Source organism: Chelonia mydas, chromosome 9, assembly GCF_015237465.2.
Source record: "Chelonia mydas isolate rCheMyd1 chromosome 9, rCheMyd1.pri.v2, whole genome shotgun sequence".
Classification (NCBI taxonomy): Eukaryota; Metazoa; Chordata; order Testudines; family Cheloniidae; genus Chelonia; species Chelonia mydas.
In genome coordinates, this window is record NC_057855.1 from 23,298,736 (window position 1) to 23,325,300 (window position 26,565).

Genomic DNA, 26,565 nt, shown 5'->3' on the forward strand with positions numbered 1-26,565 from the left:
AAAAAAAAAAAATCCTTTTCTGCAGTGCTAATGACTAGCCAGTCACTCCTCATTTTGTAGCTATGCATTTAATTTTCCCCTTCCTAAGTGTAGTACCTTGGACTTCTCTTTATTGAATTTCATGTTGTTGATTTCAGACCAATTCCCCAGTTTGTCATGGTCACTATGAATTCCAATCTTGTCCTCCAAAGTGCTAGGAACCCCTCCCAACTTGGTGTCATCCACAGGTTTTATAAACATGCTCTCCACTCTATTGTCCAGGTCATTAATGAAAATATTGACTAGTACCAAACTCATGAAACACCCTTCCAGGACCGCACTACATACATGTCCCTCTCCTACTCCCCCCACACCCTCAAGTTTGACAGGAAACCATTGATGACTACTCTTACTACAGTCTTTCAATCGGTTTTCAATCACCTTATAGTAACTTCATATAGGCCATATTCCCTAGTTTGCTTACAAGAATGTCATGTGGGTCCTTGTCAAAAACCTTACTAAAATCAAGAGTGTCACATCTACAGCTTCCCCCCATCCACTAGGCCAATTACTCTGTCAAAGAAGGAAATTAGGTTGTTTGGCATGATTTATTCTTAACAAATCCACATTGGCTACTACTTATCTTATACTAGAAGATTATTTTAATAAAGTTAAACAGAAAAGTAGACAATACGATAGTTACAATTTGTTTGTATTTTCAGGTCTCTATATTACTGCAGAAAGTCCTCAGCCACAGCATGTCTGTGTTAGTAAATAAAACTATGAGAACAGGGAAACTGCAGAGGTGTTTAGAAACCAAATGCCAGAATTTGTAAATAAGAGCTGCAATGTTTTCCTTTGGAAACAATAGGAAAACCGAAAAAAACCCAGGTGTAACAAAGCAACTATTCTTCAAAAAGCCTTTGAAAGCATCTTACATGGTGGCCATGCAAGTTGTAAAATGCAGACAAGCACATACCATTGGCAATATCCTTCTACTTCCAATAGCAATAGATATGGGTAGAACTGTTATTGAGAAACAAGCAGCGGTGGCAATGAAAGCCATTCTTGTCTCAAATAATACCATCCACTGATGTACTGATGATCTTGCAGAAAATGTCCAGGATCAGTTGACAGAGCAAGTTAAGAGTCTGGATTCATCAAGCTGCTGTGCCAAATACTTAAATATAGCCAACAGGGCTCAGATTCTGTGTCATATGAGATTTATCAAAACAGTTACAATAGCTAAAGAACTTTTATTTTGCAAAGAAATCCCAACCCAAGCTGGTGAGAAAATAATCAAGATCCTTGATAACGTCATAGTGGATGAAGGTCTTAACCAGACTACGTGTACAGGGCTATGCACAGATGGGGCGAAAGCAGCCATGACCAGAAAGAACAGTGGGGTTGCAGCACAAGCAAGCAGTGCTTAATTTGTGCGAGGGCTTGCCAGGGCTGAACCCCAGCACTTCTAGACTTGGCAGTTCATAGCCTCAGCATCTCTTCCTGCATCAGTTACACGTCACTCAGCTGCCAGAGGAACAGCCAGAGCCCTGGCATCTCTTTCATTACAAATGAAGTACTGAGCACAAGTAAATAAAGTGGCACCTGCTAAAATTTGGACACACTACATGATTCATCACAAACCTGCAACCTAAAGTACATTAGGCCCTCAACGTTATTATTAAAATGGTTAATTTCATAAAATCCCAAACAGTAAACACATGGTGTTTAATATGCTGTAAGAAACGATGGACTCTGACCACACTTACCTTCTATTTCACAGTGAAGTCAGATGCACTGTACCACTTTTCCACACGACAACTATCTTTGAATGGTGTGATGCAATCCAAATTTTCCTCCTTGGGAAAACAGACCTTGCAGACTACATGCATAATGTGGACTTCTTGCCTACATTAGTTTACAGGGTGGATGTATTTGACAAATGGTATGTACTAAACCTACCACATCAAGGTAAGAATATAAATATACTAGATATGCAAGAAAAAAAATGGAGATTCATGAAACAGCTTTGCCTTTGAAGAGCCCACAATGAAAAGGGACCTGCCAAGATGTTTCCCATGTTAGACTTTTTAAAAGAACAGAATGAAAGTTATCAAAATGCTGTTAAAGACAAAATACTCATTCATTTGTCTGGATTGTACTCCTATTTTGATGAATACTTTCCAGGAGCTGAACATGAATCTCCAGATACCAATTGGATTTGAACCTCATTCTTAACAAGAGTTGATTCTATTCCAATCTGAAGTATTCCAGCTCACAAAAATCTCTTCGAATTATCAAATGATCATACACTGAAGACCAAGTTTTCAAATCTAACAAGCCAGTAATTTGCAGATTTCTGTTAACGAGGAGTACAAGGAACTCTGTGATGAAGATATGAAAGTGGTGCTTCCATTCGCTGAGAGTCTGGGCTTTCAGCAATGATTTCTGTGAAAACTAAATTTAGAAGTCATTTAAGCCTGGAAGATGACCTACTTATAGTGCTATCAGAAATTTAGCCAAACATTGCACAACTATGCAGTTCAAAACAGGCCCACTCTTCTCACTAAAATCGTAGGCCGTGTCCGAACATGACCAAAAAAATCCATATTTTCAAATTATAGTTTGTTTTTTAAATGGGATTAGATAGGATTATACAATTAAAACAAACTGTATGTAGTTGACTAAAGTTGCAATACCATCCAAACCCTAATGTCCCTTTTGAATGTTGCATTCTGAACTCTTGTATGTCATGTCCTGAGTCAGAAAAAGAAACAGTATTTGGTTGTGGGGAGCTACCAACTTCTAAAATATCTGTAATGGACCTTCAAGTACTAAAAGCCTGAGAGCCAGATCCTGCAAGGTGCTCAGCAACATCATCAACTACCAGTGACTGCAATCTTCAACACCCTGTAGGACTAGACCTTTAGTCAGCTCACTCTTAGCAAGTCACTTTTGAAACATATGCAACTCCCAACAGTAAGTACCCACCAAAAACAGCAGCACCTCATACTGCCAAAATACCATTAGATGGCAATTTTTGAAATAAAAAGTGCTACTTTGAGTGCATTATCAAAGCAATTTATTCTATACTGAAATTGACTTCTTGAGTAAGTTCAAAATAGGTACTGAAGCAATATTTTAGGGTCCAATTTTTATATCATTTAAATAAACATTACCTCATTTACAATTCTGTAGATTAAAAATTCATGACAGCAAGATTAAGGAAATATAGCACAGGGAAGCACTGAGTACAAGAGACTCATTTCTAATGAGATATTCACTACTTGATATGTATATTGTTCTGACTCATGATATGACACTTCAGCATATACATCATCCCCTGATCCACTTTAAAAAAATGCACTTTTTCATTAAAAACCTAAAATTGTATCTAGAAGTATATCAAGCTAATGAAGCAGACTGCATAAACAATTGGCAACACTATTAATTCGTAAAATCAATTATGTAGTTTCCAACACATTTTTGGAGGAAAAATAAATTTTCCTGAACTAGCTAAAAATCTAAGATATGCTCTTCAATTCCTTTAAAAATGCTTTACAATGGGTGGCACCATACCTTATTTACTGCACATTATTATTCAAAACCTGCTCTGAAAGCATTATTAATAATTTCCTCCTAGGCTTTTCTATAGCACTCATGATTATAATATCGGAGTGCTTCACAAACATTTCTGCAAGATGACAGAGTATTATCCCCACAGAGATTGAGGTCAGAAGTATCTGTTAATTCTGGGTGCCCAATTTGAGACACCAAAGGACCTGTTTTTTCAGAGTACTTAGTATTACACAGCACATCATATGTTCAAAGCACAGCTCCTCTTGACATCAGTAGCAGAACACTTGTACAAAACAGACCCCAATGTTTTAAGACAGACACCCAGAATATGAGAAACACAATTAGTGACCACCTGAGAAAAGTGGTTTAAGTGACTTCCCTAAGCATCACATAGAAACTCTGTGGCACAGGAAGATATAGAATCCAATTCTCCAGGGCAGATTTCTACTGCCTTCACTATGAAATCATCCTCTCTCTTCCTGCAGTCCCTGCCTTATTCACCACACATCTTCCAAGGCTCTTTCATGGAAGCCATAGGCACAGGTGTGTACCTAGCATCCGTGGCTCCTCAGTCACAAGACCTCCTCGTCAACCTCCTCCTGGCATTGATCAACATGATCATCCGTCAGTCCAGGAGGAGGAAGCTGTATGGGGGTGTGCTCTGCAATTATGGGGCCTATGTCCAGTCCTTTGTCCGTTCACACTTCCAGACAGAATTCCTCAGGGCAGTGTCCACTGACTCCTTAGAAACCCAATGAAATTTGACATCATATTGATATCCAGACAGCTCCTCAGGAGGAATGAAGCCTTTGATTAAATCCACTGCACAGACCTCTGCCACTTGAGCTAACGGAGTAACTGTTAGCAGTAGTAGAGTTCATCCTCCTCTACTGCTCCATGTAGAGGATGACGAGACACACTTTGCCAGTGGGTTTGACAGATATTTGCTCACAGCAGAGGAATGAGGAGACTCGGGAACCTTGGATTCCATTCCAGTCTCTGGGGAGGAGTGTGCCCATTTCCCCCACAGGCTTGACCCCTTCTGCCCTGTCTCCTCTAACCCGTCCCTGGTACCAATCCTGTCTCTTCCCTGTCTCATCCCAGCCTACTCGCCTGCCCAGTATGCAACTCCTCAAACTTCTCATCCCACTCCCAATCTCAGCCTTCAGACTCCTCATCCAAGTCCCAGGGTCTCCCATCAGTTCCAATCTCCTAGCTGACTCAGCCTCTCACTGCAGCAGTGTCCCTGATCAACTCCTGGATTTCTACCTGGAAAACCCCGGGGTGGGGTACAGAATAAATTCTGCTTCAAAGACTGAATTCCTGACAAATCACTCCTTTTGCTGATAATGAGCATTCACAGAGGGACTCAAAGAATGGCAGCATGCCTTCTGTTGGACCAGTGCTGACAGAAGAGAAGGCAGTCACAAAAAGGACAGAAGCCCATGCCAAACTGCTCCAATGTCTGCAGATCTGAGGGTGTCCTTTTACATGAATCCACTTAATCTGTAGCATTTGGAGACTTCTCCCCCTCCGCAGCCCACAAAAACTACTCAGAGGGGAAGATTTCATTAAAAAAAAAAAAAAGTTGAGGTGAACCTCACAGAACTGTTCCGAAGGAGAAACACACAGAAGGCAACAATCTGGACCACTTTTGCTATTATCTGACTAACAACCAAAGTAAAATGTGTTGGTGGTCTCAGTCCACTTTCCACATTACTTCCTAACAAGCACCTACACCACAAATACCAACACAGCCACAATAATTGGCAATCTCGGCAAAGATGCCTGGGAGCAAAGATGCCTGAAATGTGCCACTTACATAACATGAACACACACTGCCACTGGCCATATCATATCATTATTGTATGGGTAAATAAAGGATTTGACTGTACAATTTTGTTGATCTGGCATTTCTCACAAGCACTAAATTTTCAGTTAAGAAATTATTTCTTAGACATTGTAAGGCAACAACTTCCATTAATAATACCAACATCTATCTTTTACATAGCACTTTTCAACTTTAGATGTCAAAGCGCTTTACAAAGGAAGTCAGAATCATTATCCCCATTTTACGTACGGGGAAACTGAGGCACAGGAAGGGAAGTGACTTGCCCAAGGTACCCAGCAGACCAGTGGCACAGCCAGGAATTGAACTCAGGTCTCCTGAGTGCCCATTCAGTGCCCTATGGCCCAGATAATCTGCCTCTACAAAACATTTCAGTCAATACTACTGTCAATTACATAAAATTCATTATAAAACCTGTTTCAGAGTAGCAGCTGTGTTAGTATGTAACCGCAAAAAGAATAGGAGTACTTATGGCACCATAGAGACTAACAAATTTATTTGAGCATAAGCTTTCGTGAGCTACAGCTCACTTCATCGGATGCATGCAAATAAATTTGTTAGTCTCTAAGGTGCCACAAGTACTCCTTTTATTATAAAACCTGTTTTTCCATATTGCAAACCAGTTATTTCAAGATATTAAAGACATGTATAATAATTAGTTCATATTGCCTTACCTTGGAAGGTCACAGGTAATCTACATTTGTTTCAATAACTTTACCACTTTGATTGGACCTGCCCACTGATTTAGATTGTAAAAAAATAACCAGTTTCACATTAAAATTACAGGTTACTTTCATTCATCTCGATCTCAGACTGCAATTTCTAATATTTCTTATGGGACATCCTAAAGTAGCTCCACACAACTTGTTTACTCATCAGATACCACACCAAAATTCTCTGTGCTATTGCGCTGAACTAGTTCAAAACTTCTACAAGTACACTTATTTATTTTAATGTTAGTTATCTACCATCTTACTAGACAGCTAGTGTATTCCAAAATATCTTTCCATAGCTGGAAGATGTAAGCAACATCCAGAAAAGCGCCTAACCTGAACAGAGAATTAAAATATCTAAAACACAAGATGTGTAATATTAGCCATAGTGCACAATATAGATGGAAACAGAATCATAAAAGGAAATGGAATGTAGCTATAAATTGTCTTTCCTATACCAGGCATCTTAAGTCACTTAAAGGGTCTTATCCCACTTTCAATTAAGGAAATTAGCGTTACGTCACCGATGTCAGTGGGAGCAGGATCATATCCAAAGAAGCTAGGGTTGTTTAATTATAGTAATGACATTCCTGTGGAGGCAGAGCACCCACTATATGGAACATTCCACAACAGTATCTACACAGGGGTGGCCAACCTCTGGCTCCAGAGCCACATGCAGCTCTTCAGAAGTTAATATGCGGCTCCTTGTATAGGCACCAACTCCAGGGCTGGAGCTACAGGCACTTACTTTCCAATGTGCCGGGTGGTGCTCACTGCTCAACCCCTGGCTCTCCCACAGGCCCTGCCCCCACTCTACCCCTCCCCTGAGCCTGCACTGCCCTCGTTCCTCCCCCTCCGAGCCTCCTGCACACCACAAAACAGCTGATCGGGCGATGTGGGGAGAGAGGGAGAGGCGCTGATCAGCATGGCTGCCGGTGAGCAGGAGGCACTTGCAGCGGGGGGGGGGGGGGGGGAAGCTGATGGGGGGCTGCTGACAATGTGGCTCTTTGGCAATGTACACTGGTTAATTCTGGCTCCTTCTCAGGCTCAGGTTGGCAACCCTTATCTACCCGTCTGAACTTGAATGGAGCTGTGGGAGTTCAGCACTTGTGAAAAATCTATGTCAAGTTGTACATCCAACAACTGAGGAACTCAAAAATAAAATCAGAGGCTGCTTTTGAATACGTTGGTCCAAGTGTTTCCCTCTCCCCTGAGGACACCTTAAAAGACCCACACAAACAAGAAGGGAAACTAACCAACTACACAGAGGAAGCAGCAAAACTGACTATATGTTAAGTGCTGCCAAATGTAAAAACAAACAAGAAATAGAGAACATATTCTAATTTATTTCAGTTAAATTAATTTAAGATGTTGCCTGTAACAGTAGTAAGTGAAACAAAAATTTCAGTCAAAAGTGTAATCTTTAAATTGATAGATTTCAGAGTAGCAACCATGTTAGTCTGTATCCGCAAAAAGAAAAGGAGTACTTGTGGCACCTTAGAGACTAACCAATTTATTTGAGCACAAGCTTTCGTGAGCTACAGCTCACTTCATCGGATGCATGCAGTGGAACAGCCGTGCGGAACACAATGCCCTCCACAGCCTCAGAAACAACTCTGACATCATAATCAAAAAGGCTGACAAAGGAGGTGCTGTCGTCATCATGAATAGGTCGGAATATGAACAGGAGGCTGCTCGGCAGCTCTCCAATACCACATTCTACAAGCCATTACCCTCTGATCCCACTGAAGGTTACCAGAAGAAACTACACCATCTGCTCAAGAAACTCCCTGAAAAAGCACAAGAACAAATCCACACAGACACACCCCTAGAACTCCGACCAGGGGTATTCTACCTGCTACCCAAGATCCATAAAACTGGAAATCCTGGACACCCCATCATCTCAGGCATTGGCACCCTAACAGCAGGATTGTCTGGCTATGTAGACTCTCTCCTCAGGCCCTACGCTACCAGCTACCATCTTCGAGACACCACTGACTTCCTGAGGAAACTACAATCCATCTGTGATCTTCCTGAAAACACCATCCTAGCCACTATGGATGTAGAAGCTCTCTACACCAACATTCCACACAAAGATGGACTACAAGCCATCAGGAACAATATCCCCAATGTCACGGCAAACCTGGTGGCTGAAATTTGTGACTTTGTCCTCATCCATAACAATTTCACATTTGGGGACAATGTATACCTTCAAATCAGCGGCACTGCTATGGGTACCTGCATGGCCCCACAGTATGCCAACATTTTTATGGCTGACTTAGAACAACGCTTCCTCAGCTCTCGTTCCCTAACGCCCCTACTCTACTTGCACTACATGGATGACATCTTCATCATCCGGATCCATGGAAAAGAAGCCCTTGAGGAATTCCACCATGATTTCAACAATTTCCATCCCACCATCAACCTCAGCCTGGACCAGTCCACACAAGAGATCCACTTCCTGGACACTACAGTTCTAATAAGCGATGGTCACATAAACACCACCCTATACCGGAAACCTACTGACTGCTATACTTACCTACATGCTTTTATCCAGACCACACTACACGATCCATGGTCTACAGCCACGCTCTATGATATAACTGCATTTGCTCCAACCCCTTAGACAGAGACAAACACCTACAAGATCTCTATCAAGCATTCTTACAACTACCAATACCCACCTGCTGAAGTGAAGAAACAGATTGACAGAGCCAGAAGAGTACCCAGAAGTTACCTATTATAGGACAGGCCCAACAAAGAAAATAACAGAACGCCACTAGCCGTCACCTTCAGCCCCCAACTAAAACCTCTCCAACGCATCATCAAGGATTTACAACCTATCCTGAAGAACAAACCATCACTCTCACAGATCTTGGGAGAAAGGCCAGTCCTTGCTTACAGACAGCCCCCCAACCTGAAGCAAATACTCACCAGCAACCACACACCACACAACAAAAACACTAACCCAGGAACCTATCCTTGCAACAAAGCCCATTGCCAACTGTGTCCACATATCTATTCAGGGGATACCATCACAGAACCTAATCACATCAGCCACACTATCATAGGCTCATTCACCTGCACATCTACCAATGTGATATATGCCATCATGTGCCAGCAATGCCCCTCTGCCATGTACATTGGCCAAACTGGACAGTCTCTACATAAAAGAATAAATGGACACAAATCAGATGTCAAGAATTATAACATTCAAAAACCAGTCGGAGAACACTTCAGTCTCTCTGGTCACTCGATTACAGACCTAAAAGTTGCAATTCTCCAACAAAAAAACTTCAAAAAACAGACTTCACCGAGAGACTGCTCAATTGGAATTGATCTGCAAACTGGACACCATTAAATTAGGCTTGAATAAAGGCTGGGAGTGGATGTGTCATTACACAAAGTAAAACTATTTCCCCATGTTTATTCTCCCACCCCCCACCGTTCCTCACACGTTCTTGTCAACTTCTGGAAGTGGCCCACCTTGATTCTCACTACAAAAGGTTTTTTTTTCTCTCCTGCTGGTAATAGCTCACCTTACCTGATCACTCTCCTTACAGTGTGTATGGTAACACCCATTGTTTCATGTTCTCTGTGTATATAAAATCTCCCCACTGTATTTTCCACTACATGCATCCGATGAAGTGAGCTGCAGCTCACAAAAGCTTATGCTCAAATAAATTTGTTAGTCTCTAAGGTGCCACAAGTACTCCTTTTCTTTAAACTGATGTGTCTCTTTCAACTTGATGATGTGGACCAAAATGGAACAACATGAACTAATGTGAGCAAATGGAAAGATTCAAGGGTGGTTGCGTGTGACGTGGTCTGACCAAAGACAAGAAGATAAATGCTTCCAGCAAAATTTAAACAAAATAGGGGAGCACTTTACAGCTGGATATAACTGGAGCATGCCCTATTTCCCTAAAAAAAAAAAAAAAAAAAAGCTTATCCCACTCACTGGGATGTAAGTAGGAGCAAAAGATGTGGAGGATGCCCTGCTTCCACTTAAGAGCACAGGTGCTGGAATTAGGGGTGCCGCACGCCCCTGGCTTGAGGTGGATTCCATTACAAACAGGGTTTACAGTTTGGTTCAATGGCTCTCAGCACCCCCACTACACAAATTGTTCCTGCATCCCTGCTTAAGAGCCTGCTGAAAATTGACAGGAGTCTCCAAAAAGCGGGCAAGTGACAAGCGCTGGCCTCGCTTCCCCTTGGGGGGGAGGGGCTGAGAAATGGGGGCCTCCCTAAGGGGCGGGTGACTGGTGCTGGCCCCACTTCCCCCCTCGCGGAACAGGCGGCCTGGCAGCCCTGGGTGCTGGGGCGGGTCGGCCCCGTTCCCCAGCCGGCAGGGACCAGGCCGCGGAGCGGGCAGAGCCCGGCGCTCCCCCCCAGTCGCCGGGGAAGCACCAGCCCCCGGCACCGCCGACCCAGAGAGCGGCGGCGAGGCGGCCCCGACCCAGCCACGTTACCTGAATCCCGCCTTCGGCCCAGCGAGCGAGAGGCCGGAAAAGGCCGAGTCTGGGGCCGCCGGCTCGGCGCGGCGCGGCTCCCTGGTTTGAGCTCAGCGCCTTCCTGGTGCCGCAGCCAGGCAGGGCCAAACCATCCCGGAGCTCATCCATTCAGCCAGGCGGGCAGCAGGGCTAGGGAATGCAGAAAACATCGATTAAAGCTTCTGCACTTCTCTCCACTGAGGAGAGCAATGATCATCCTAATAATAATCATACAAACAAATTAATTAATTAATGTTCACTGGGCCTGTGCGGGCTTTTTTAAATGCAGCTAAAAGTGGTAAAATTAATGTTCCTTCTTTCGCCAAAAATGCTGGAATAAATCACTGGGCTCGGTCTCTATGGGTGCACTATGATTAAAATCGCAATGATTTATTTGCAAATTCCCTCAAAACGCTGCGTTTCTCCTTCCTCTGGAGCTGGTGATGGGCTTCTGAGGTTGGGTGCAAATTAGTTTTTCATTTAAGAGACTATTTTGACTCGTGGTGTTTGACGGAGGAGGAGAAGGGGGCTGTTGGAAGGAAGGTGGGGGAGAAATAAAATTTATAGTTTTTCATTTAAGCCAAAAGTAATTAAAGAGGCTCAGTATTTCCTGGAATACATACTATATTGACATATTTTTTCCCTGGCAGAGAGATCCATTTCCCCTCTGCCATAAAGGCAAAGCACTTGAAGTGGTGGAGTAAAGTAGCTGCTGTGTGCTTTGGGTCGCTTCTGGGTGGTGGGTACGTGGGAGAGAGGGCTGAGTTTTAAAACTGCCTGCAATACACGATCTTCAGTTATTCGCAGACAGCTGAGATTAAGTAAAACAGTTCAGTTAATTAGTCCTGTTAAAACGATGCCCAAGTCTCCAATTTATAAGGGAAATATGTTTCAAGTGATCCCCTACTTAACTTTTTTAAAAAAACTTGATTAGATGGGGGGGACTTGCAGACTTTGGATGTATTATAAAAAATACGTTGTTTCTTTTTTCATTGTTTTCTCTACCACAGAAAGATACAGAACACACTGAGTACACATATTTGGGAAGAATAAGGGAGGTAAACGCTTTCTATGCGAATAGTTATGGTAATAATTTAAATATTTGCAGAGCAATTTAGTATTTGCTTAGCTTGTTTATAATACTAAGCATCAACTCAAAATTCCTGCCTCAAACATGTAACGTTTTAAATGAACCCTTCAAGCATACATTCATGTACAGACAACTTTGATTTGTCCACATTATTTCCAAAAACACAAGTTGTATGTTGTAGACACTTATTTCACTTTTAAGTTTTGAGACTGTTTGGTATTTAAAATTTTCTTAGTTTTACTTCTGTTTTATATGTATGAATTAGAATCTGTGTTGCCACGGCCGGAAGTGGAATAAACTATGGAAACAAAAAGAAATGTGTTCCCACGGATTAACAACATCTAAAGTTCAGTATTTTGAACGTATTCTCTTTTCGGCTCACTTTGTTACTTTAACAGTAACATCTTGTCATATTTCTGTAGTTCAGAATAATTGTGAATTCATTTAATTGGGCCAGTGATAACAATCTTCCCAAACAATCTCAAAAATCGATATTACATACTGATGTTTCCGTTGCTCCTTTGAAGACCAGTACTTTACAATATCAAGACTGTCAGTCTGAACAGACTAAACTAAAAGTACTCTGTATTTCAATAGGCAAAATGATGTCTTGATTAGTTTTGTCTTCTAAATGCTAAAACTTAGTAAAAGTAATTTATTGCCTATTGTATGTAATACACACATAACTGGATCTGAGAAATGCTAATTAAATTCTAAATACTATACCTATTATAGTAAATAAACACTCTTTTATGTAAAGTCGTCTTTCAAGAGGTCAAATGAAAAATCAATACATAAGCAAGAGTTAAACAATTTTGAATAATTTATTAGAACTCTACTAAAAGTGTAAAATAGCTGCATCCTAAATAGCCTGTCAATGAAATTACTATCTAAATAGGATTTAAACAACAATAGCAAAGCAGTATTAGCAATAAATACTGTAATACGGTCTAATCTGATTCCTCTATTTGCCATATAAAAATGTTAATGACAGGATTGCACTGTCATTCTTAACTACATTTTTTTATAATTTTGTGTGTTTCTGTTACTATTTTAGGAGGAACTTTTCAAGCTTTCCTGTCACGTACGTAATGTGTTAATGTTTACATAGAATCATCAAGTACCCTGTAACTTGCACATTTCCATTTGCTTTACACAAATAACAATTAAAAATTTAATACTAAATATAGTATTTCTTCACATATTATGAAAAACCGTCTTCAGAAATGAACTCATATTAGCAATATGCAGTATCCGGGAGAGTTTTCCCAAAACGTAGGTGTATTTTCAGTGTTGACTTAATTACTACAACAGAAACCTGTAAAAGTAACTGTATGTATCTCTTCTCAGTCCTGCGGGATAAATAAAACACATTCGAACTGCAAACAAATTTAGAACAAAAGCATCGGATTCTTAACACAAAAGTAACTAACTGTGTTCCTTTGGGGAGGTTTATTGACGCAAACGTAATAATAATGTGATACAAAGAAACAGCATGGGGCAAGATTACTTCGTGGGTACAAGACCGTATATTGCCTATCACCCGTTCCAGCGACTCAGACACACTTTTACATTTGGCGTGTCAGTAAGCATCTGCTTGGGAAATATCTTGACAAACCAACCGCACAACCTTTCAAATTAACACACTCTCTCTCTTTCTCTTGTTAATTGTAACCGACCAAAACAGCACTAATCTCTTGGTAGAGCTGTTTCTTCCCTCGGACAGTGTTACCTGCAGGACTAGTACTGTGTGCTGTGTATACACGACATCTGTAGGAAGCGCTCCCCCATTCCTTGTCCTCTCTCCAAGCAGACTTGTCATTTTTCATTTTGGCCACTCCCCTGCAGATCCTGCCCATCTCCCCTGTGTTTAACTAACTCAGGACACTAGCGCAGGATCCACGCCTAATTAAATTAATTAGGGATTCTTGTCAATCCTGGATTAATGGCCGATAGCAAGCCCTGGCCACAAGGATCTGAAACCTGGAGGAGTAGCGATCTTTCTGTCTCGCTCTTTCTCCTTGGTCGTGCTGGACTGATACAGGAGAAGCGGGTTCATTCATAGTTCCAAGGGGAGGTAATTTGCTCAGAACAAGGGGCAGGCTTTGCAAAGTATAAATAGTGCGACTTCAATACCAACATCACTATCAGATCTGAACTCTTAGCGGGAAGAATTGTCAAAGATCTTAACATTTAACAAGATCGCTCCAGTTGGGAAACATCAGCTCCCATTTAACTCCGGCCCCATTGCAGCTGCCCCCCTCCCCTTCCCACTCCATTGATGTGTTATTGGGGGGTTTGGAACAGTAAGAGGAAGAAACAAGGGGAAGGAGCCCTGAGAATCGGCGATGGAAGAACTTACAGCTTTTGTCTCCAAGTCGTTTGATCAGAAAGTGAAAGAGAAAAAGGAGCTGATCACGTACAGGGAGGTTCTGGAGAGTGGACCTGTCAGAGGAGCCAAGGAGTCAGGCGGCTCCAGCGAGCCCAGCCGGGAAGACGTGAGCAGCCCAGCGGTCCGAGCAGGAGGAGTAGGCGGCGGCGGCGGAGGAGGAGGCGGAGCGCGGTCTCCAGTCAGAGAGCTGGACATGGGCGCCGCCGAGAGAGCCAGGGACGCGGGCACTCCCAAACTCAGCGAGGGTAAAGGCAAACCCCATGCACCCCGCGGCCCCCTTCTCTCCCACCCATCCCCCGGGAACGTGGGCCAGGCTGGGGGACTGAGTTCAATAACCAGACGGTTGTTTGGGGGAGAAACGGGAGGGGGGTGGGCGGTTTTGTTTTCCCACAATGTTTGCTCAAAGAACCCCAAATGTAGCTCTCCTGGCTGGCCCGGGCACCGGGCTCTGCAGCGGGGGTGAAAGTTACAGGAGAATGAGTGTGTCCTCCCTGACCAGGGCTCAGAGCTGTAGCCTCTGCCCGGGTGGGAACCGACAACCCAGTGTTTCGATTTTGGAAAGAGCCATTGCGTAGAAGACTTTTGCGATTCTAGAAAATAGCTTTCTCCTGTCTCTTTTCTCCTTCACTTGATCCATCGGGGGCTGCTTGCTCCAGACCAGGCTGACGGTGACTGTATCAGGCTTTATTTCTCGATGAACTTTTGTTGTGTTTTCTCCAACAATAAGTGTGTAAATCACACCACACAATCGGGTTACTTATTCAGGCTTATAGGTTAGTCGGCTGCTGTGCCAAAACTACTTACATTTTGCAGTATATATGTTGTATTTGCATAAGACAATTTGGCAGATTTAAACTTGACTGTCACGTTAACGAATCCAGGGGTTTAAACAATACCATTAATTTGGAGAGTCTGATATACATTAATGGGTGTCTTTCCATGTTTTTCCAATTAAGGAAAATATGTGGCATGCCTAGAAGTTTAGATTAAAATATTTAAGCATGCAATTAACTTGTTTATAACATGATCTGTTCCTGATTAGAACATAACGGGAAGTTATTGTGGTAGGAACCAAAGCTACATTACATATATTAATCCATTTATATTTAAAAAGCTGAAAAATCCCATAGTATAGTTGAAAGTTTGAAAAGCTGTGAGTATCTATATCAAGTATATTTAATGTTTATACATTATTGACCAGATATTGATAAGGATATATTTTCATGATAGATTATTTTTAAAACATGCATTAAAACAAGTGACATTAAATAGGAATATTTTATATAATGTAGTACATTTATTTTAAAAGACAGCCAATTGCATAACTGGATATAAATGCTAGGGATATATATACACAATGAACATTTGTTTTAAAAAAAAACACCTAATAGTTACAATGCAAGCATGTATTATACCAGGAGTCCCTTTTATTGCCCTTTCTGGTTTGGATTTATCTGTCTGCCTATATGTGTATGTATATATGCAGAGATAGAGAGACTGAGTGAAGAAAATAATGTTATAAGAAGCACAAATGACATCCCGTTTGCTTATTCAAAGAGCACTGTAGATGTCAGCAACATTTGAATGGCTGCGTTTGTTTTAAAATGAGGATGTAATATCTAGGGACTGTTTACTTCAGACCTTTTGTTCAAAGAAGTATTTCTCTCCAGATCGGAACTCGATTGAGAACAACTTCCGGAAATGATTTTATAAACAAATTCTGATAGCGATCATAGGGTTATAAAGAGCTGCGATCACACTAAACAAATCCTGGACTTCAGATGCGCAAATAAAATCCCATCCCACAGCACTGCAGCAGGAAGCAGGGATTCGGAAGAAGTGCAATTACAGACACAACTGGTTGTTAGGAAGCCCTGCAAATATTAATGAACTGTACAAATAGCGTCACTCAGTGATATTTTAATTTATATGCGTAGCCAACTGAAAGTGCTTAGTCAACAGAAAATTAAACAATACCAATAAAAACACCAAGAACCCTCAGCATATGTAAATTCAGAAAAGACAAATGCATGTTTTATTAAACACTGGAGGTGCTGAGAGCATGAAAGCCATTAAACAATCCAGAGACAGTCCGGATGCCAGATTTACCACTTAAACCTGTTGCTGTGATATTTAAGGTACTAATTCACCAAGAGATCGCGACTTGATTTTTTTAGTTTTGATTTTCAATAAATAATGACAGGTAAATGATACGCAGCTTTACATTTGTACCAAGGGTAATTCAAACATGGCGTGTCTCTTGCCACTGTCCAACGACAGGCTGGTAAGAGGTTCCCACAAAATGACACTGAAGTTAATGGGGCCGACCTTAACTTGGCCTCAGTTCCTGCGGGGCAATGTTATATTTTGTTGGGCATGGCATTTCCCTGCTATTTGTCTCCTGCGTACGCCTCGATGGGTCTAGTTTAAAATAATTATTCGTAAATAAAGCCAGCAAGTTTGCAGAGAGAGAGAGATTGCTTGACAGTTCTGATGATTTAAAAGGGTCACAGTTTGACTCTGCAATGATTTACTGAAATTATGCTGAGGGGCTCGAAAATGTAGATGTAAATCAATGGCCTGGTTTGGCTCACCCACACAGGTCAATCCTTAACCTAAATACATTTGGAAATAAGGCCTTTTCGTGAAAAGTATTTTGTTGTCGCCTTTTCTTCCAGAGGACCAGCAATGCTAATAGGAAACCCAGCGCTGACCCAAAATCTCATTCCGAATTAAAACAAATATCCTTTTAAAATGTAGCTGGCCATAATCTGTTTTGAGGCGTGATTATTAGCATTTCCATTGACTCTCCTCTCCTTCCTTTTCCTCAAGCCAAGCACATTTTCCTCCTAAAGTTAAGAATAAAAACTGGAGTGGCCAAATCCCACGCCCGCGCTGGCAATTCCGGTGAAGGGTGGTCTGATTGTTTTGTTTCACGCTCAGTCTCCCCAGAGCTGAAGGATCGCAAAGAGGATGCGAAAGTGATGGAGGACGAAGGGCAGACTAAAATCAAGCAGAGGAGAAGCCGGACTAATTTCACTCTGGAGCAGCTGAACGAGCTGGAGAGGCTTTTCGATGAGACCCACTATCCGGACGCCTTCATGCGAGAAGAGCTGAGCCAGAGGCTGGGACTGTCCGAGGCCAGAGTGCAGGTAGGGTAGCAAAGATTATTGCAACATGTGGGTCTCTGTGCGTAATTTAGTTGTGATACAGCATTGCGTGTGAACCTGCCGTACCTGATGAAAGGCTTTTAACTCACAAATTCTGTAATGTCCATTTAGATGCTGTCCATGGCCAGAAAAGATACTCCAGTGCCGAACTGCTCCCAGCATCTGAGTGAACCATTGCTGCGTGCTTTATTATGGGTTATGTCCTCCTAAGCTTAGTGCCTCTTACATATAAGGATTTTAAACAACGTTTCGTTTTTGGCTGACTGGAAGAATTACAACGGATGTTTTGTTCACGTGAATTTTCCTAGTCTGCTCCTGTCTCGGGGTTTACCAGGCGGATGTACCAATTAAGTTTATAGATGTACTGACTATAAACTAAATTAGCAACTGCTAAGTGAGGAAATTTTACGGTCAGTTTTTACCGGTGGTTCTTAAATCTTAGGCGAAGCCACAGAAAGGGTGAACAAGTTTTGCTGAAGTGGCTTTGTTCAGCATTATTCAAAATATAATCTATAATAAAAATATCAAGCTATTTTAATCACTCTTCTGTAGATAGTAGCGAAACCAGTTACCTGGACGTTTACTTTCAAGTTTCTCTCTGGAAGTTTTGAAAATCAGCTCTTGAGCTCTCTCCGGTTAGTTTCACCTAACTTGCAATAAATAAGAGGGCAAGCGCTCTGGGGCTTTACCCAGATGGAGAGCCGAAGGTGACTTCTCGAATGAGAACAAATGTAGCTGTTTCAGTGTATTTCCCTTCTAATAATAAAATAAGAGAAAATGATGGTCATTATTTGTTGGAACACATGGAGCAGTTTTAGGCCCCAAACATCTGCAGATGTTTGAAAGTACTGCTGTAACAGATACTCCCCCTCTATCTTCGTGCTTATAGGCCACCATCTGCACCAAACTATGCACACAATTCTTATGGGGTTTCCCTGCATCTTGTAATAGGATAAGGACATAACCAGAGCGGTCACATTGAACCAAAAAAGTAATAATAAGCAGCCTTTGTCATCACAGCCTCACCAAACGAGCCTTCCCTTTTACTCTTCTCTGCTTTTCTGTTTTCCGCGGAGGCAGCCACCTATTTATGCTGAACAAATCTTCAAAAAACCCAAAACGATAAAAGTCCCAACTTCTCGGTGAAAAATTTAAAGGAGATGATTCCCTTCTAGTGGACAAAGAATACCACTGTAGCACCTAATCCACACTACTATTATGTCAAATCGCAGGGTGCATAATAACTTTTAGAGATTTACATAGATTAAGCCCATTCCCTTTACATGGTTCCGGAAAACGCTTTGCAATAATATTTTACTTTGCTTCTCCACTAATTTGTAAATTATGGAATGTACCTTTTAAATGAGAGACTGGAAGTGAGCGTGGGTGTTGAGCAGCTTTAGCTTGACCAAAATAAATTCTAGGCTGGGGTGTGTGTTCATATTTATAGTTGACTCAAAGTAGACCTCAAGAAAAGATTGTTTTTTGTTTTGTTTGTTTTTTGCCTTGGGGAAAGATTATTTGGTGCCGTGGCTTCTGAGATGCAGAGGTTTCTCTTATAAAAGTGAAATGTTTTAAAACACCCTCTCTCCTTCTCTTTAAGGAAGTAGAACTTTATTATTGAATTTGTTTCAATAGCTCTATATCCAATAGTAAAAGTATCTTCTTGCCTAAGGTGCAGACTTTTCTATAGAAGCATATTAGATTATCATAATAATGAGACAATTATTCCGCTTCTGTGTTACACTCCACTGCACAGAGGAACAGAGAAATTCTAAACTTCTTTGTAGTGAAGCTTTTATGACAGTAATTACCCCCCAAAAGTGAGTCATTAAATGCTTTGGTGTTTAGTTTTTCTTGAAGATAAAGCTAATTAATATTACAGGCTATTAATGAGCACATTCTTCTCAGGTCTTACAGCGCAAACATCTAAACCCATTATCACAAGTTAGTATTAGATATCAGGGAGTGATTTAGGTCATTTGGGACTCTAATGTGGAAAGATGAAACCAGGGCTAAGAAAGTAATTTAGCGAGAACTAGTACGGGCTGCAAATGTCTATTTTCTATATTTTTATTATTTTCGTGATGCCTCTGAGTTTCTAAACTTGTAAATCTGGGTTGTCCAATACAAACCAAATCAACTGTTTGCCATAACGGTAAAAAAAATTCTTATAGCACGCGAATGTGCTCTTTTGTGTTGGTTCTCTTTTAATGTTGGTTTTCTAGTATAGTATCTAGGTTATTTTTCTTTTTCCTCAGGTCTGGTTTCAAAACAGAAGAGCTAAATGTAGAAAACAAGAAAATCAGCTTCATAAAGGTATGCTTTCTGATATCATAAAAGAGGCTTAGGTTGAAAAGAATTATACAGTATCGATAATACCAGTAAAGAAGGAGCGTTCCTGCTGAGAAACACCTAGGGCTCCAGATTTGTAGGATATATGTTCTAATATGAAAGCTACCTATATTATATTAAAACTATTATAACACATTATTGATTATAAATGGCATTAAACTTGTATCAATGTATTGGCAGAAAGAAATGTTGGAAGCAAAAGACTGTAGTTTGCACAGTATACATTTCTGGAATTCAAAGATCATTTATTGCAAAGTAAGGCTAAGCCGATATTTATGTCTTTCTTTTGCTGATTATTGCAGGGGTTCTTATAGGAGCAGCCAGTCAATTTGAAGCTTGCAGAGTTGCACCATATGTCAATGTAGGCGCTTTGAGGATGCCATTTCAGCAGGCAAGTACAGTAAAACCTACTTGTAACGATAAAGTGCAAATGAGTGACCCCCTTTTTTAGGATAAGGCCTTTTCTCCCTATATGAAATGACTGTTGACAGCATCTATTCAATATTTATACAGTGATTATATAGAGGGAACAATACACTTTTTAAAAAGCCACACACTTCTCCAGATCTGCGTGCCCAACTCTCTGTCATCAGTGAAAGCGCCGCTGGGGATGGAGGGCAGTATCTGGCTCTTTAAAAATGCAGGAAAAGATTGCACTCTGAGGGTTACATGGGAACGTCCTTTCAGCCAAAGTTTGCCGATTCTGATGCACAGCTGAAGAATGAAAGTGTGTCTAAAGGAGAAAGTAAAACTGGTTTGGAGTTCCCTTTTTATATAAAGAAAACCAACAACAATAGCTAACTACGTAACTGTGGAGCCAAATCCCACCGGATACCGCCACTGCCATCCAGACACGCACACCTCCTCCTCCACTCCAACAACCAGGGAAAAAACCACCCCCTCATCTCAAGCCAGCGGTGGGCTAATGATAATAAAATAATAATCGTTAGGGGGATGTTTGCCTCCATATAAAATGGGCTGCCTGCCCTTCTGACTTCTTCCAGATTGCTGTTATCAGCCTGTATTAAAGGCTGGGCGAGACAGCCTTTAACTCTGACATGTTTTTACTATATTAAAAAAACAAACAAACAAAAAAAAACTCTAGGGCAAGAACACAGTTTCCTTCCCTTTCACACACAGACACTCACTGCAAGGCACACTCACAGACAGACTGTCACACAGGCAGGCTGACTGTCACACAGACATAGGCAGACTGCCACACAGGCTGTCGTGCAGACACAGGGAGACAGACTGTAATGCAGGCCGACTGTCACACAGACACAGGCCCTCACACAGATAAGCAGACAGTCACACAGGCAGGCACACTGTCACACGCAGGCAGATTGTCACACAGACACAGGCAGACTGACTGTAACGCAGGCCGACTGTCACACAGACACAGACAGTCACACAGGCAGGCACACTGTCACACGCAGGCAGATTGTCACACAGACACAGGGAGACAGACTGTAACGCAGGCCGACTGTCACACAGACACAGACAGTCACACAGGCAGGCACACTGTCACACACAGGCAGACTGTCACACAGACACAGGCAGGCAGACTACACTCCCAGCCCCGCTTAGGTGTGTTAATGCTTTGTTTTTATTCTTGTTACATCTTTAGGATAGTCATTGCAACGTGACGCCCTTGTCCTTTCAGGTTCAGGCCCAGCTGCAGTTGGACAGCGCCGTGGCACACGCACATCACCACCTCCACCCACACCTGGCCGCCCACGCCCCCTACATGATGTTCCCTGCGCCGCCCTTCGGCCTGCCATTGGCCACACTGGCCGCGGAATCCGCCTCAGCAGCTTCGGTGGTGGCAGCAGCGGCGGCGGCCAAGACCACCAGCAAGAACTCCAGCATCGCTGACCTCAGACTGAAAGCCAAAAAGCACGCGGCTGCTTTAGGGCTGTGACTCCTCCCCACGTCCCCCTCTCCCCCTCCACGACCACCTCTTGGGGACACTGCAATCACACAGTCCAGAGGATCACAACACAACACATCACTGCAAACACAAGCGAAAGGCTAATGACTTCTGTGGGTCGAGTCCTATTTATGACTTAATGCAAAACACACGCAGAACCAGGCTGGAAAGAACAGAGACATTAAAACAAAACACACCCAGAGAGAGAGAGAGAGAGAGAGAGAGTGTGTGTGTGTGTGTGAAAGAGAGAGACCAGATTTCTAAAATCAATTTAAAGAACAAAAATAAATAAACAAAGGAAAGGAACAAAACCACTGTGAGGTATTTCGTAGGTTAAGAAATATGAAGAGAAATAAATATTATTAAAGGAAATCGAGATGTGAGAGGGGAGACAAAAAGAAACAACTTTAACGTTTTTTTTAAATGGAGAAAAAAGAAAGAGAGACGAGAAACTGAAGGAAGATATATACTTATTTAAAGAATTAGATGAAATAGACACGCAGCTGGGAAGTTCACAGGTTTTGAAACTGACCTTTTTCTGCGAAGTTCACTTTAATACAAGAAATTTGATAAGAGAGGCGGGCCTCCTTTCACGTTGCATCAGATACTTGAGTTTAACAACCACGTCTGGAAATAGTGAGAAGAAGAGAAGAAGAATAAGAAAAAGAGACAATGATTTCTCTGAGAATTTCTAATGGGAAACTGTCCGGGATATTTCTTTCAGCAGAATTCCGGGTTGCATGTATTTGTATTTCATTGATGGCGTCCCTTTGATTCACTTGCACTTCACCCTCATCTTTAGTAGAAAAACAGAACAGACAAACAAATGTGGCTGATATTTTTAACCTCGGAGGAAAGAGAAAGCGAGCGAGAGAGAGAGATCAACCACTACCTTTCTCATTCACATCTTTGTTGGCTGTTTGCGGTCCCACTCCTGAAATAGGGGCGATCAGAAAGCATGAGAACAGAGGAGTATTTCTCTTTTGCAGGCTCTCTGATGTCCTCAGGACAAAAACTGTATTTAATTCCCCAACCACACAATGTTAAATTCCAATAATAGGTACTAGGTACATGTAAAATATGTTGATACACACGAACAAAGTTTATTTTGGCTATAACTTGTGAATTGATAGTTGACTGTCAAACATTTACATTTTATCTCATAAAGGTGTATCTATTCAAGTAATCTTGTGATTTTTTTTTAAATTTGAAAGGCATATAGATATTTAATCTGGGGTATCTTGGTGATTTGTATCCCAGCTTGCCATCAGACCCTCACGACTTCAGTACTTTTCTGCCAAGAAAGAGGGAAAGCTCTTCTACGTGAACTTTGGTATGAACGGGCTTTGTAACTATTTGTTCTCCATGAAAACAAAATTATTTATATTCACCGTATTTTTTCTAGTGTATTTTAAGTTATTTAAAAAAACGAAAAAAGATTCTGTTATTTCATTACATTTGTTGTCAGTACAATATATTTTGTTTCACTCAGGTTTGCTTCACCTTTGTTAATGCTTTTTTGACGTCACAATTTTCAATAAGTGCCAAGTTATGAAATTAAGACACTTTGCGATCTATTGAATGAAAAAAGTTTTAGCTGACGGGTTTACGTCACTTCTGGTACTGTTAATATTAAATAATCAGTGACATTCTTCCATTTTTGTGTTTATACCTTTATAGAGCGTGCATGTTTCTTTCTGCTTCTTAGAAAATGCAACAAATCTATAATGCACAGCACAATGATGAAGGACCGTTCGTCCCTATGTATCCTTAAAGGCCACTTTTAAATTAGTTTATCAGAATCTGAGTTTTATAAGAATAATACTTCATTTGACTCTGGCTTAAAAAATAGGCAGATGGAAATAATATAGCACTTGGGTCTTTAAAAACTTTAGGTAATAAAATTGGGGAAAGTGTAATGAGTCAAAATATTTTTCATTTCAGAAACCCTGAGAATTTGCATTTTTGGAAAATGTTCTCTCCCTTGTTTTTGTAGTCAGTATTCCTAATGTTGCCTCAGAGATGAAAAGAGGATGTGGTATGATATTTTCTAAAATCTGCCTAAAAGATTTTCCTAGGAAACATTTTACAGCCAAAGAGTTTCAGAGTTTATATGGCAAGATTGCTTTAGGTTTTTTTTATTGTAGCTTTTGTGTGTAATACACAAAAGACTTTGCAGTATCAGTTTACTTAAGTAAGCGTAGCAGGATAATAGTTACATTAACGTGTTAAAATGTCCTTCGGCTGCCCCTGGAGTGGTTTGGGAAAGGCAGCTGAATAATGTTGTGCAGACAAGAAATTCCTACCCACAACCCACCGATTTAATCCAAATTATCAAAAAAAGCTCCGGTGCTTCCAGTGGTTTCCTATCATTAAACAAACCAGCCCCCAAATGGTTTCCATAGTACAAGTGTAAATCACAGCAGAGAGCGGAGCTCTCATTTCTGCCCTACACTAGCTTTTCTCCTCTGGGTGTTGAGGCGGTGTGTAGTTTCCTCACCTTAGAGAATCCTGAAGGAGATGGAGGAAATCCCCGTGGGATTGTCTGTCTTCCCCGGGCCGGAGCCCTATGCAAAGTCTGGGGATAGCGTCCTGATAAAGACTTGAAAGCCCACGGGGAAATCATTTGCTCGTCCTACACCCCTGTCCAGCAAAATGCTCAATTTCTTTTTCTTGGTCCTGGGCTAAGTAGTTTTTTGTTTCTGTCATAAAATAATAGCCGGCACTAAATATTTAATAGTAGCTTCCTGTTTTACTCAGAGGTGGAAAGAGAAAGTGGGTGAGGTGACATATTTGATGGGACCAAGTTCTCTTGGTGGGAGAGACAAGCTTTCGGGCTTACCAAGAACTCTTCTGGAAAGATTGTCTCTCTCCCCCACAGAGTTGGTCCAATAAAAGCTATTACCGCACCTATCATCTAATATCCTAGGACCCACAGGGCTACGCCAAGACTGCATTGCTCTCAGTAGCCAGTTTGGTCTGATGTCCTAACTTGTAATACAAATGCATCCAACAGACTACAGCGGGCGTTACAAAACCCGACTGCGCAGCTCCTGCCCTTCCCTCCCGAAAGATGCGGGCGCTGCGTTCACCTGAGAGCTGTTGCTGGGTTCACCTGGCAGCTGTAACAGGTAGCTACGTTACAAAGAACCTGACCAGCCTTTAGACAAATGATGCGCCAGTCCCACGGTTCACACATGGAGCAGTTCTGGGGGAGAACATGGTTAAGTTCGAGCCTTGGAAAGGGATGCTCTAGTGGTCATTTGGGTGTGTGTCGCGGGGCAGGACAGGCTGATAAACCGATCTGAGTTAGCCGCTGATGGAAAACCCCAATTTAAGTGTGTGATCCAGGTGATTAGGTGGCTTAGAAAGTGCCCACTCTCCATACTTGCGCCTCTTGTATTGCAATTTAATGCAGAAGAGGGCGGCTATGGATTCTCCTGCAACCTCTCCCTGCTCCTCCCTGACCTCTTCTCTTCTTCTAGCCCACCCCCCCTTCTCTGAGCCAGCCCCACCCTTGCGCCTCTCTCTCTCTCTCCTGCCCCGCCCTGGCCACCTCCCTCCTACACGTGGTGGCTCCGGTTAGCAACTTCCTGGTTCTAGGGCACATGCCAAGGCCCCCGCCGGTCCTTATTTCCCCAAGTTAGCCCCTGCAAACAGCACTTAGGCCCAGGGAGTTACCGGTCTGCTCTGCACTACTCTGGGTGCATGAGCTCATGGAGTTATTCCGCTCCCCAAACAACCCGCCCCCCTCCCCCCCCCACCTTGCGGGAGGCAGCCCTGCAGGTGGCTGAGGTGAGTGGGGCAGGGAAGTTAGACTGAGTGCCCCTCCCCGTCCCAAAGAGCTCTTGGCACCGGGGGAGGGGGAATGAGGCTGGCCCGGGAGCAGCAGCAAGGAGACCCTGCGCTGGGGGGAGAAGAGGTCGGGATGGCGTCAGAGCAAGGGTTTGCTTGCGCCTGGCCCACATCGGCTGTGCGGGCCCTGCACTGTGGGGCTGGGGAAAGGCGGCATCGAGCTGGAGGCAGAGAGCTGGGGCTGGGGCGGAGCACGGGGCACTGGCGAGAGAGCCGCTGGGCGGTGTGCGCTGCACTCTCCCCTCGCCTCGGCCCCTACACCGGGCCCCGGGCGGAGGGAAGGGGCAGCGTTAGCAAAGGGGAGCAGCCAATTGCGCCGGAGAGAGCCGAGCCCCGGGCACGGAGCTCGCTTGAAAAGGATCTCAAAGTGCTTCTCGTTGAACGGGGGTAAGAAGTGTAGCAAATATTCATGGAGTTTGCTGGTGTCAAACCCCCGCTCTTCCAGCTCTGAACTATTCCCCCCAAACTAGCTCAGTTTAAGCAAGAATTTTCCTACATTTTCCAGCTCTCTCGAATGCAGCTTTGCAGCGAAACTTTCTTGTAGCAGGAGGGCGAGAGGGCAAGGTCTCTGCTGGTGAAACGCCACTGCTTCAGACTGAAAGGACGGTGCACACCTTATCTGGGCTCAACACATCTCTCGCTTTAGTCCATCAGATGGAAATACTTACTTTCAAATAATGCAATACTCAGACCTCGGAACTCTCCCAAATGCTTTTTTGGCTTCTGTGGCATGAGATTGCTTCCCTAATCAATTTACATCATAAATTGCAAACAGTTGCAATAAGATCTCAACCTTGTTTATTTTACATAACTTCAAGCACTTGACAAGGCTAAACAGCGCCACAGAAAAGTCAACCTCCGTCCCCTTAATGAGTTTGTGAGAATTAAAGGGTCGTCCCCTTTTGCAGGGCATTAAAACATTTTAAACTATTTGGGTTGTCAGAGTGTTACAAGAGAATTTGCATAGTAACCTTGTGCAAAAAGTTATCTAAATAGATACATCCTTAACTTTAAAATTAAGAAAAAGCATGTCTATAAAACACAATACAAAACAAAACAGTAGGTCTATCATCTGAAAAATATATGGTAATAGCTGACAGAAAATGATAGATTTTATGTTAGGTAAAGGGTCTTTATCCAAATGAAAATAAGATACA

General features: G+C 42.3%; 2 protein-coding genes across 4 annotated transcripts in view; one reads left to right on the forward strand and one right to left on the reverse strand.

Moving 5' to 3' along the window:
* RSRC1 (arginine and serine rich coiled-coil 1) overlaps positions 1 to 10,764 on the reverse strand; it is a 348,720-nt gene extending 337,956 nt beyond the window's left edge. For both annotated transcript variants that reach the window (XM_037908129.2, XM_037908127.2), the window contains exon 1: positions 10,596 to 10,764. In XM_037908129.2, coding sequence (XP_037764057.1) covers positions 10,596 to 10,745 — 150 coding nt within the window. In that variant the 5' untranslated portion in view covers positions 10,746 to 10,764. The remainder of the gene's footprint in view (positions 1 to 10,595) is intronic.
* Positions 10,765 to 13,590: 2,826 nt separating this feature from the next.
* SHOX2 (short stature homeobox 2) lies at positions 13,591 to 23,120 on the forward strand. Of its 2 annotated transcripts, none has more exons than XM_007063092.4 (5): positions 13,591 to 14,343; positions 17,042 to 17,250; positions 19,530 to 19,587; positions 19,926 to 20,014; positions 21,251 to 23,120. In XM_007063092.4, exons 1-5 carry the CDS (start codon positions 14,055 to 14,057, stop codon positions 21,542 to 21,544), a joined length of 939 nt encoding a protein of 312 aa, XP_007063154.3. In that variant the 5' UTR covers positions 13,591 to 14,054; the 3' UTR covers positions 21,545 to 23,120. The 2 variants fall into 2 exon arrangements, with proteins under 2 accessions (XP_007063154.3, XP_043378877.1); XM_043522942.1 differs by having other exon boundaries at positions 13,592 to 14,343; positions 21,287 to 23,120.
* The last annotated feature ends 3,445 nt before the right edge of the window (positions 23,121 to 26,565 follow it).